The 12791-nt window shown below is 39.6% G+C and overlaps 1 protein-coding gene across 15 annotated transcripts in view; it reads right to left on the bottom strand.

Annotated features, from left to right (window-relative positions):
- The window catches only part of Snap91 (synaptosome associated protein 91), a 111862-nt gene that overhangs the window by 69145 nt on the left and 29926 nt on the right, over positions 1 to 12791 (bottom strand). For all 15 annotated transcript variants that reach the window (XM_060384645.1, XM_021639671.2, XM_060384650.1 and 12 more), the window contains exons 3-7: positions 6074 to 6216; positions 5371 to 5446; positions 3364 to 3466; positions 1984 to 2077; positions 475 to 586 (exon numbers count right to left, since the gene is read on the bottom strand). In XM_060384645.1, coding sequence (XP_060240628.1) covers positions 475 to 586; positions 1984 to 2077; positions 3364 to 3466; positions 5371 to 5446; positions 6074 to 6216 — 528 coding nt within the window. The remainder of the gene's footprint in view (positions 1 to 474; positions 587 to 1983; positions 2078 to 3363; positions 3467 to 5370; positions 5447 to 6073; positions 6217 to 12791) is intronic.

The following is a 12791-nucleotide window of genomic DNA, read 5'->3' as shown; positions in this document are numbered from 1 at the left end:
TTTGCAAAATTAAGCTGAAGCATTGATTACAAGGACATTGGGATAGATCTGCTTAAAGGGAGATGATGGACCTTTCAAAATACATAAATATCACAATTCGATTTTTCCCATGTTGAAATCAAGAGGCGCACACTACCAACAAGCTTTTAGTTATGAGAAGGATGAGAGAACACTGTAGGAGTGGCAATGACATCAGAATGGAGACTGAACAGGCCAAATAGCACAGGATTCCCCCTTAGTCATCACTGCTGGTCCTCAGTGGGACAGGACTTTTTAGGAGGCCTACCCAGATATGCATTTATCCTCTGGCCATGGTGCTCTGCCTGCACCATCAGCAGGAGCTGCTCAGTGGCACGCATCTCACACAACACTGCTTTTACTGAGGTACTTCAGTGCTCAAGAAGTGAGACAACAGAATCTGTCAGCCGCAGGACAACACCGACCGCCCAAATGTTTCACAGCAGTGTCACTTACCAAGTAAGTTAATGACGCCATCATTGTAGCAAGCAAAAAGTTTGATAAGATCTTTGAAAAGAAGCATAAATGCAGCATTTATGACACCATTTGTTAGTTCATTTGGATGCACCTAGAAAAAACAAGCATTTAACTTTAGCTGTACATCATCAAGTTAGCATTTTTCTCAAACCATATTAAAATGTCTCAAATGGCCGCTGAAAATGTTGGGTAACTTTTAGTAAACCTAGCAATACCAAAGGACTGGTTGCATATGCTTCAGTTGTCTAAGTTAGAACCCTTAGTAAGGAAGAGGAAAGCTAAAAAGAGTTAAATAAATAGAGAGAAGAAAACGTTAAGATTAGATATCCAATAAAGATCTATCGAAAACCAGTGTGATGGTTTGCAATTCCTACTTAAAATTTCACAAGAGTTAGTTGTTATGTTAGGGACCAATTATAGCCTAAGTCACAGAATCTCAACAAAGACTTTAAGCTAGGGGTATTTGAGGAAAGTGCTTTAGACATCTATCAAATTACAGAGGAGCTGACAATGAGAGCTCAGAACTTTCCTACATGTCAAAATATTTTATTTTCACGAGTCAGGACCTATTAACTGTCATTTATGAGTTAATTATACATTGACAAGGAGTGATAAGAAGAGGGAACTCCCATATGGCGTTGACCTAGTTTCCCCCAAATGTAATGAAGAGCTCTCAGAACTATAGTTAATCATGCCACAGCCAGGACACTGACTGCGTTCTGAGCTCCCTGGGTTTACTGGTATAGACTTGGTTGTATTTAGTCCTATACAAATTTATCACACACATGTATCTGTCACCACAATCAAATTCAGGTATGTTTTTTTTTTTAAATTATCGTTTATGGTGTGTGACTACTTTGCCTGCATGTATGCCTGAGCACTACTGGCATGCCTGGTGCTTGGGGAGGTCAGAAGAGGGCATCCGAACCCTGGGGAACTGGAGCTACAGATGGCTGTGAGCTGCCATGTGGGTGTGGGGATTTGAACTCAGTTCTCTATAAGAGCAGCTAGTTTCTTAAACACCAAGCCATCTCTCCAGCCCCAACAGGTATGCTTTTTTTTCTTCTTCTTCTTTAAAACAAATAATACTGACTGACTTTACCACAAAAGACCTGATATGTATGACAACACAAACTCTTCCCTCTGGTGGACAGGGTCTGTAAGTAGTCCACGTCAGATGGTTTCTGACAGGAAAGCACAGTTATTTAGCTACCTGAGGTACATCTTGTGCCTATATGTCACCCTATAAGCACAGCAGGCCATTGTTGTGCTCAGGACAGAAGGCCCTAAGAATGCTGTGCTCATCTTTTTCTGACCTTAGGAAACAGTCTGTAAACTCTGGAAAAATCTGGGAGCCTAAGAGACTAAATGAACTATTCCTGCACTTCATCTACATGAGGACACTCTACAGGTGACCCCGAGGCAACCTCTGACCTGCAGCCCCTTCAAAGGTCCAATTATACAGGAAGTATTCTGAGAGACACGTACGTCAAACTCCAGCAGTGCGTCGATCTGCCCCTGCAGGATTGGCATGCTCTTCAGGAGCTTTTCAGGAACCATTGTCCTCATTACCCCGTCAGCCCTGTAACACCACAAACAGAAGCACACATCCTTGTGAACACCGAAAATACAGGGCTACATCTTTGTTCTGAGCTGTGTCCCTCATTTGTTTTTAAACCTCCTGAGATCACTTTCAGGCATGAAGAGCTTGTAATGGTTTGCCTAGGTCCTCTGGAGCAGCACATGCACTTAAATTAATGGTTCTCAACCTATGGGTTCTGACCCCTTGTGGGCCAAAAGACCCTTTTAGATTGGTTGCATATCAGAAACCCTGCACATCAGATATTTATAGTATGGTTACTTTTTCATAAGTTTATTTTTTTATTATTATTATTATTTTTAGAAATTTTGTATGCATTGCTGTTTGGCTTGCACACTTATTTGTTGGGTCCCTGGAATTGGAGTTACAAAGAGTTGTAAGATGCCATGTGGGTGCTAGGACTTGAACCCCATCCCCTGGAAGAGTGCTCTTGACTGTCCGGCCATCTCTCCAGGCTCTACATTATGATTCTTAACAGTAGCAAAATTAGTTATCAAGTAGCAATGAAAATAATTTTAAGGTTGGGGCCACCACAGCATGAAGAACTTCATTAAAGTGTCACAGCATTAGGAAGGTTGAGAAACACTACCTTAAATGCTGAGCTACCTCTCCAGCCCCTCTATAGATTCTGAAAACTAAAATAATAAACCTTTACAATGTTTTACCATTACATTTACTTAGGAACAGACAGAACGTCTGCATGTACTTCCGGCTGAATACTTTGGCTCAAATTAAATCATCATTTAGAGGTAAATAAATGGCAAATGTGATTAAAATTCAATTTTTCTGCTTCGTTGAGGCTTTTTTAATCAGTAATTGATTTCAATAATTAAATTATGGTATGCATATTTCCTAGGAAAGTATTACCTCTCAAAACTTAATCACCACATATACTGTTCATTTTCACCTCAATTAAAATTCAAGTAAATAACTCCTCTTATCTACCACCACTATACACTGAAATGAATCTTCTCAATTCTCTCAAGTTATTTAAAGATATTTTACACTAAGAATTTTGAGTCAGTTTTAACAAATAAAATATCGCACCACATAATTCCTGAGCAGCAAATCAGCTTTTTATGCTTGAACACACAAAGTACCATACACTCCAGTGTAGCTTCATCCTACTGACTTACTGTTTCTTCAGGTGAATGTGAACGGCCTTCCAGGATCAGTGCTGGCTGGCATACGAGCTTAGTTAAATAAACCATGTACGCCTGGAGGATTTACCGTGCTTAAGTAAATAAGAAGAAGAGCGAGAGCCATACCCTTTCTTCACTCTGGCAAAGTCAAACGCCATCTGTCTGTACGAGAAAGCCTTTTCGTTCAAGTACCTACTGTAACGCCTTATGAATGTAGACATATCGTAACCTGAAAAGAGGGAGAGGAGACGGAGTCTTCAACACAATGCCTTCAATTGTACACTTTACAGACTAGTAATTATTCTATAGCTCCTCCAAATAGACAGGGATTGTCATGACTGCCCCTAAGACGAAACATGTGACAGTAAGCCTCATTTACCATGCTTCCTGCAAGCCGAGATTCTCCCATACGGGACACTCTGGCCATTCAATATGGTGATTATACTATCCTCCATGGAATGTCTTTAAAAACAATTTCCCTTGCTTTTGTGTTTACTGTTACAAACAACAGCCTCTTTCATACATAACACACACAGCCATTTTACATGTGTCTATCTAGCCTCACATGTAGGTAGTAGCAAGCAAATATGACAAATGAACCAGAGGTAACAGCTCAAGCTGCATTAACCTACACATTTATTTATTTTTTTAATATTTATTTTTTTATTTTTTAATTTATTTTAAAATTTATTACAATTTATTTATTTCGTACCCAAGCTGCAGGCCCCTCCCTTGTCCCCTCCCAATTTCACCCTCCCTCCCTCTTCTCCTCCCATGCACCTCCCCTAGTCCACTGATAGGGGAGGTCAAATATACAACAAGGACATTTGCTCAACCATGTTCATAGCACCGTTATTCATAATAGTCAGAACCTGGAAACAACCCAGATGCCCCTCAATTGAGGAATGGATACAAAAATTGTGGTACATTTACACAATGGAATACTACTCAGCAATTCAAAACAAGGAAATCATGAAATTTTCAGGCAAATGGTGGGAACAAGAAAAGATCATCCTGAATGAGCTATCCCAGAAGCAGACAGACATGGTATATACTCACTCATAAGGGAATATTAGACATACAATATAGGATAATCATACTAAAATCTGTATATCTAAAGAAGCTAAGCAAGAAGGAGGACCCTGGGTACTCAATCCTCAATTCAGAAAGGCAAATGGGATAGACATAGGAAAAGGGAGAAGACAGGGGACAAGACAGGAGCCTACCACTGAGGACCTCTGAAAGACTCTACCCAGCAGGGTATCAAAGCAGATGCTGAGACTCATAGCCAAACTTTGGGCAGAGTGCAGGAAATATGAAAGAAGGGGGAGATAGAAAGACCTGGAGGGGACAGGAGCTCCACAAGGAGAGCAACATAACCAAAAAATCTGGGCCCAGGGGTGTTTTCTGAGACTGATACTCCAACCAAGATAACCTAAAACCTAAAACCCCTGCACAGATGTAGCCCATGGAGATAACCTAAAACCCCTGTACAGATGTAGCCCATGGCAGCTCAGTGTCCAAGAGAGTTTCCTAGTAAGGGGAAGAGGGACTATCTCTGTCATGAACTCAGTTGCTGGCTCTTTGATCACCTTCCCCTGATGGGGAACAGCCTTACCAGGCCACAGAGTAAGACAATGCAGCCAGTCCTGAGGAGACCTGATAAACTACAAAAACATTTCTTTATGAGGGGAATCCTTTTCTTTTTAATTTGGTTGACAACATTTACTTCTCTCATCACCTGAATCTTTATAAACAAACCGTGAGACTCACTCCCAATTCACTTTTCAAAGTGCACACTCCAAGTGACAAAATAAAATTAATAATACATATTATAAGCTGGGAGTGGTGGTACACACCTGTAATACCAGCACTCTTGGAGGCAGAGGCAGGTGGATCTCTGTGAGTTCGAGGCCAGCTGGACTACAAAGCGAGTCTAGGATAGGCAGGGCTACACAGAAACCCTGTCTTAAAAAAGCAAAATTTATAAAAAAAAAGAATTAATATATTTTATATGCTTCAAATTTCAACAGTTAAATAGTTAATTTAATAGTTACTTTCACAAATAAGCAATGGAACTGTCAGTAACAATAACTTTGGATTATTGGCAACCCTAGATTTACAAATTCTCACCGTGGGATCCACTTTTATCTAGAAAGTTGCTGAGGTTGAATAGCGTATTTCTGGAGGCCAAATACTGAATAAATCTCTGAAAAACAGAAATTAGAGTTAAACATTTATACTTGTACATTATACCTTTAAACAATTTCTGATGCTAAAGTAGTATTTTATTTATTTATTTTTATAAATTTTTATTGTGTTTGCTTAGTTATGAAATGTCCTATGCTAATAACTTTCTCTAAGGGAGAAATCATTTTTAAAACTCCAGAGAAATATTTATTGAATAACGATTCAATTCTGTGACCAAAAACAGTGAAAATTCAATAGGCTTCACTAAGGAATTCCATACAAAAGAAGTAACTTAATTTTATCAATATTTTTCAAAAGGAAACATTCCATTAAAGCAATCTTCATTCCAAGTCACGAAAATACTTTTTATGAAAAAAAAAAAACAGACCTCCTGATCCTTTCTCTTAACATCTTTATCAGCTAATACATTCATTTAAAATATATACATTTAAATGGCGCTGTGCCACTGAGACATGGTCCAATTCAAAATGCATTTTTAAAAGACAGCTAAATCCAAGGTTGAAATTATACTCAGAATGACTGTGAAACACGTATTTCTTCTTTTCCTCCTCACGAGCAGGCCTTAAATTACCAACATATTCTGCTACCCAAGCTTCTACCAAGAAATAGTTGTGTGTTTGGTTACCTCATTTCCATGCACCATGAGATGGTGTGTGGTCACTAAAGCTTTAAATACCACCACCCAGCTACTGTTCGTCGCCCGCTCAAAGAGGGTGTCGGCCATCTGAGGGATATTGACATTGGTCTCATTGGTAGCCTGGATCAAATCTGTAAAAACAGAAGACATCCAGTAACTACTTTATGAACAATTCACCTTAAACTTTAAACATTTAAAGCTCATTACTACAGCATGCCTTCAAAATTACATAGACAAGAGTTAATTGAAAAAAAATTATACTGTAGCATTCTTACATACGAACACATTAAATATATATTTATTTAACCAGTATATTTATTTATTCTTGAACTTTTTAAAAAAATGAATTCTCTCCTGTATTTGTGCTGGTTAATTTTTTTTTTTCAACTTGACACAAACTCAGCTCATGTGGGAAAAGAAAACATCAGCTGAGAAAATGTCTCCATGAGACTGGAGACTGGCCTGTAGGAAAGTCTCAAGGGCCTTTTTTTTTTTTTTTTTTTTTTTTTTTGATTCATGACTGATGAGGGAGGAGAATCCAAACCACTGTAGGTAGCACTGTCCCTCGGCAGGCAAATTTGACAAGCAAGCCAGTGAGCGAACAGCACTCCTCTGCGTCAGATTCTGAATCCAGCTCCCGCCTGGGGTTCCTGCTCTGCCTTCCTTTCATGGTGGACTATGACCTGTAGGCTGAAATAAACCCTTGCATCCCAAAGTCACTTTCGATCGTGGTATTTTATCACAGCAATGCAAAAGCAAACTAGGGAAGTGTTCTTGTCTGGTTTTGCTTTGTTTTCTGTTTGTTTTTCTATTTGCTGGTACAGAGGCTATTTTTTTAATGACAAAAACACTAAGCTTTCTGTCACAATGTCTCAAACATGCAAATACCAATCTAATTCATTGTTTGGAGAAAAAAAAAACCAAGTGTATTTTTGCAACATAGTATCTAAAAGTATATTTCACTTGGATCATAACTTTAAAGCATGCTAAGAAATACACTATTGTGTGATTAGCAGAAGCACAAATAGCGACTGAGCAAAGGATTCCACTATATTCATCCACTACATTCATACAGCTCTCAGAGAGCACGATGCAGTGTTTGGTTATGATACAGCCTTAGATAGTAACATAGAAATGCTATTAATACAGTTCGCTATCCACATCCTCACATTAATACAACCCAAGGTGAATGGGATAGTTTACATAGCAGAGAACAGGAATGTCCAGAGCTCAGGAAAAAAAAAAATGTTTAGTGTTGCAATTTAGCTGGGGCAACCAAAGATCATATCGTTTTTGATGTGTCTCCAGACCCTGTTCTATTAGCAAACGAATAGAAGAATTTGTTTCTAGAAGAATCTAGTTTCAAGCATATGGTAATCCCATGATACAATCTTAGATACAAACATAGAGATTTCTTTTTATTTTCAAAGACCTGTTGATATGTTTGGGTGAAGCATAGTCTGTATACATTTTGTTCGACAGGCATTCGCTGTGTGCAAGACTTGGAGAAGCACTGTACAGGAAACAGACCACTTCTACTCTTTTGCAGCTCCTGGTGTGGTAGGTCTGTATCTAACGTGAACAGCCCAACAGAAACAGTGGCCTCCAGTTTTGATAAAGAGGGAAGTTTTAGGAGCTACATCTGGAAAGGAAAAGAATTACAACAAAGGAAAATATTGCGGAAAAATACGTTGACAGGATAGGGATAATGGCTGGAACTTCAAAATGATGTGAACTAGCAATTACACCTTAGTCTATTCATAATTCAGAACAATTGTTAATATCCCCAAATTTAGGTGCTGAGAGCTTTTCTTGGGTGATTGGTTTAAAAATCTTATTTGCAAAATGGAGAAATGTGCAGATGGGTGAGTGTGGATTTTTGAGTGAAGAGCAGGGTAGGTTTGTCTCTACGTTTGCATCAGAGTTTCCTGGGAAATAAGGTACCACTGGGTTGTCTGCAGGGTGTGTGTGTGTGTGTGTGTGTGTGTCTGTCTGTCTGTCTGTCTGTAGCTGTGTGTCTGTTTTTTTTTTTTTTTTTTTGTCTGTGTTTATTTGTGTCTGTGTCTGTGTGAGGACAGTGCACAGGAATGCAGACACCTGTGGAGGCCAAAGTTGTCGAATGCCCTCGAGCTGGAGTTACAGGTGGTTGTGAGCTAATCAACATGGGTGACAGGAATCTAATTAGGGCTCTCTTTAAGAGCAGTATGTGCTCTTAACCACTTAACCATCTCTCCAGTCTGAGAAGGAGTTTAAAATATTTATTTCTGTTATCTTTAATTACATGTGAGTGTGGTGCCCCAGTGGCTAAAGGCATCAGATCTTCTCCAAGCTTGAGTTATGGGTGGTTGTAAGCCACCTGACATGAGTGCTGGGAACTGAACTCAGGGCTTCTGGAAAAGTAGTATACAGTCTTAACTGGTAAGCCATTGGCCCTGCCCAAGGAGAAACATTTAAATGCACACGCAGCACGGATCCTTCAGAATTATACATTTCTGAAGAGTTGTGGTGGCATGGGGGGTTATAATAGGAGGACAGGTGTGTGTGTGTGTTGCTTAGGTTGTTTATGGCCCAGGAGGAGCCACATATAACTTCACTGAAGAGTTGGATTACATCTTAGAGGTGGGGGGAGTGGTGGCTTCTAGCAGGCAAATACCAAGATGATTTAGCTTTCACAAGCCCCCACATTAGTCTGTGACAACTAAGAACTATGTCCAAGGCACACACAGGCATCCAGGACGAGTGTGGTGGAACTGAATTAATGCAGTTAATGCACTGAGAATGCAGTGAAGATTGGAAGAGAGAGAAGGAGCAGAAAGAAGTCGGCAGATAAAACTGACTGGACTCGCAGGTAGAGGAACGGATGTTAGAGGAAAACAGAAAAGACTTCCCCAGCAATTTCACATCCCGCTCTGGGGACCAGTAAGTGCTATTTACTGAAAGTGGAGGAAAACTGTTTTGAAAGAATATATATATACATATATATATGTATATATGTATATATTGTATATAAATATGCAATTTTATAACTATAACCTTGAAATAGCTGTTGGACATCTATGTTGGAATGTGTGATGAGGGACTGGGAATAGACTCTATCTTAAGCTTAACAGGAACATTTGGCCTAGATACAAATTGGGAGTCACTGGTGATAAGAGCTGAAACTACAAATAAAAGATGTAACTCACAGAACATGAAAAAAAAAAAAAAAGGAAAATTAAATGAGTAAATAAAAATAAAATCTAAAGAAATCTTAGACTGTTATTTAGTATCTTCAAAAAAGTTCCAGAAGCAGTTAGAGGTCATCAGAGTCAAAAACAGAGAGTGCCACTGAGCTTACCATCCAGCAGACTAAAGCATTGACTAGCTGCTGTGCCTGGCAACGACGCTGGTGAAGTCAGGCCTACTGGAGTGAACACGGAAAGGGAAGGGCCAGGGAGAAAACCTTTTATTCTGAAAAAATGGAAATCTCAGGCTGAGGCCACATAGAAAAATCCAGAAAGAGATCACGTTGATAATACAGAGTACATGTAACTGACAGACTGAAACCCTCCGAAACCATGAGCAAAGCCAAATCCTCCTTAGGTCGTTTCTGCTTTTCTTATGAATCACATCGGCATGAGAGTAATGAATGCTACTTTGTGTGTCTGTGTGTGTGCAGGGGTGGCTGCTATGGCGCACAGGCTGGCCTCTTACTTTTGGACTCAAGGGTCCTCCTGCCTCAGCTTCCTAGTAGCCAGAACCACAGGTGTGCACCACTTCACCTGGCTATTATACTCATCTTTCCATTTTCGGTGTCAGGCTGGCAAGCTACGGCTTCCTAGGAGAATCTGGCCTGTTCTGTTTTTTGTGAACCTTTGCTGGGACACAGCCAAGCTGGGCTATGTGTCATCTGAGTTTACTTTCACACTCCAATGACAGACGCGAACAGTTCTATCATTCAACTCAATTCAGTGGTCCTCAAAGCCTCTCTGATACTGTGTAGGAAACACCTGGTGCCGTATGTCTTCATGTGGGAAGCGCGCATGAGCTGTTGGTCTTTTTTACAAAGCAATGATGCTTGAGGAAAAGCAATTGATTGAAGTGTTTCTCTCTGATCCACCCATTTAGCCGAAGTTTAAGAGACTTCAGACCACAACGATCAGATTCCCCGCTCAGTAGTAGTTACTATCACAAAAATAAGAGAAGGGAACCAGCACGATGCCTCAGTGCTTTCGAATGACACTTCCTACCAAGCCTGACAACTGAATTTGATCACCAGATCCCACGTGACTCCTGCAAACTGTCCTCTGAGCTCTGTTCTTGACATTTATTTTAATTTGGAAAATAATCATTTTCCCTAAAAACAAAGAGGAGATATTACTGTAAGTTCCTCAAATTTAATTTTTTTTTCTTTTTGTTTTTGTGAAACAGAATCTCACTACGTAGCCCTGGCTGGACTGGAACTTGCTATGTAGACCAAGCTGCCCTCAATTCACAGGGATTTAACTGCCTCTGCCTCCCAAGAGCTGTGATTAAAAGTGTGCACCACAACATCTACTTCTTTTTTTATTTCTTTATTTTTTCTTTATTCTTAGTTACATTTTATTAATAACTCTGTATCCTAGCTGTATCCTGCTCCCTCATTCCCTCCCAATCCCACCCTTCTTCCCTCATCTCCTCCCTGCCCCTTTCTAAGTCCACTGTTTGGGGAGGACCTCCTCCCCTTTCATCTGACCCTAGCTTATCAGGTATCTTCAGGACTGGCTGACTGAGGGAGGGAGGGCTTGGGAGGGAATGAGGGAGCGGGATACAGCTGGGATATAAAGTTAATAAAATGTAACTAATAATAAAAAATAAAATAAAAACTACAAAAGATAAAAATTTAAAAAAATTCCTCCTCTGTGGCCTAGCAGGGCTGCTCCTCCTTTGGTGGGTGGGGAGTTCAAAGAGCCAGCCATTGAGTTCACTTCAAAAATAGTCCCTGTTCCCCTTACTAGGGTACCCACTTGGTTACTGAGCTACCACGGGCTACATCCAAGCAGAGATTCCCGGTTATATCCATACATGGTCCTTGATAGAAGAAACAGTCTCATATAAGACCCCTGTGCCCAGATATATTTGGTCCTTGTGAAGCTCCTATCCTCTCCAGGTCTTATTAACTCCCTCTTCTTTCATATGACTCGCTGCACCCTGCTGAAGGTTTGGTTATGAGTCTCAGTATCTGCTTTGATACATTGCTAGGTAGAGTCTTTCAGAGGTACTCTGTGGTAGGCTCCTGTCCTGTTACTTGTTTTCTCCTACATCCAATGTTCATCCCATTTGTCTTTCTAAGTGAGGATTGATCATCTTACCCTGGGTCGTCTTTCTTGCTAATCTTCTTTAGGTATACAGATTTCATTGTTTATCATATTTTATAAGTCTAAATAAGTGAGTATATACCATGTGTGTCTTTCTCCTTCTGGGATACCTCACTCTGAATGATCTTTTCTAGATCCCACCATTTGCCTGCAAATTTCATGATTTCCTCATTTTTAATTGCTGAGTAGTATTCCATTGTGTAAAAATACCACAATTTCTCTATCCATTCCTCCATTGATGGACATCTGGGTTGTTTTCAGGTTCTGGGTATTACAAATAAAGCTGCTACAAACATGGTTAAGCAAATGTCCTTATTGTGTACTTGAGCAACTTTTGGATATATGTCTAGGAGTGGTATAGCTGGGTCTCGAGGAAGCGCTATTCCTAATTGTCTGAGAAAGCACCAGATTGATTTCCAAAGTGGTTGTACCATCTACTTCTTCTTCTTTTTTTTTTTTTTTGTGTGTGATTTCCTTGTTTTTATACCATCTACTTCTAATGTCAAAAAAAAAAAAACCAAAAAAACAAAACTATATTGAGTTCATCAATAATTTAAGAGTTACAGAAATCCTGAAGGCAGTCACAGACTGTGATGTTGTGTCCCTAGAACTACCTGGCTGTTGGCTGTCACACGCTTTATTTTAAAATGCCTTTTAGAGGTAATACTGTCAATCTATGCTCTCGTTATCAGATGATTGGTTTCTGTTCTATTTCCACATTAAATAAATTATTTCCATTTAAATAATTTAAAAAAAATTAAGAAAAATCAAGTTATAACAACAAACATGCAAAAAAAAAAAGTTATTTGAAGACTGAGTACTCTATGTGTTATAATCTTGAAAGGTCCAGAATTCAATTTTAGCTAAGAACTGAACTTTGAAAATTTCAACTGATATTTCAAATTCTAAAATTCTTTCTCCTCTTCTCCCTCCATGGCTGTCCCTCAGCAACTACAGCCTGCTTCCAGGCACTATCGTCTGTATGCATCTGTATTTATAAATTTTACATAGAGTCAGGCCATTTCCTCGAAGACGGTTTGCGTTCTTTTCACCCGAGTAATCACACTGAGACGTTCCCACGTTGCTGCTGCGTGAAGAGTCTCTGCTGCCGCACTGCTGCGTGGTTCGTTATAACACCGAAGCACCTGTATCTATTACCTTTTTCTCAATGATCGGTTTTTAACATTACACTCGAAGCTGCTACGAGCCTCTCTGTGTAATTGCGTGTATGTGTTGAGTGGGTATATAGTTTTACTTCCCTTGTGAAATTAAGTCGTGAGTAGATGAATTGGGTTGTTTTCTGATACTTAACTTTAGGAAATTACTTCTAAAAGATTTGATCAGAGGTAAATTTCCACTGGAGGTTGACG

The sequence above is a fragment of the Meriones unguiculatus genome, chromosome 6 (assembly GCF_030254825.1).
Source record: "Meriones unguiculatus strain TT.TT164.6M chromosome 6, Bangor_MerUng_6.1, whole genome shotgun sequence".
Lineage (NCBI taxonomy): Eukaryota > Metazoa > Chordata > Mammalia > Rodentia > Muridae > Meriones > Meriones unguiculatus.
The sequence above is the reverse complement of the archived record's forward strand: the minus strand, read 5'-3'. Positions and strand labels throughout refer to the sequence as shown.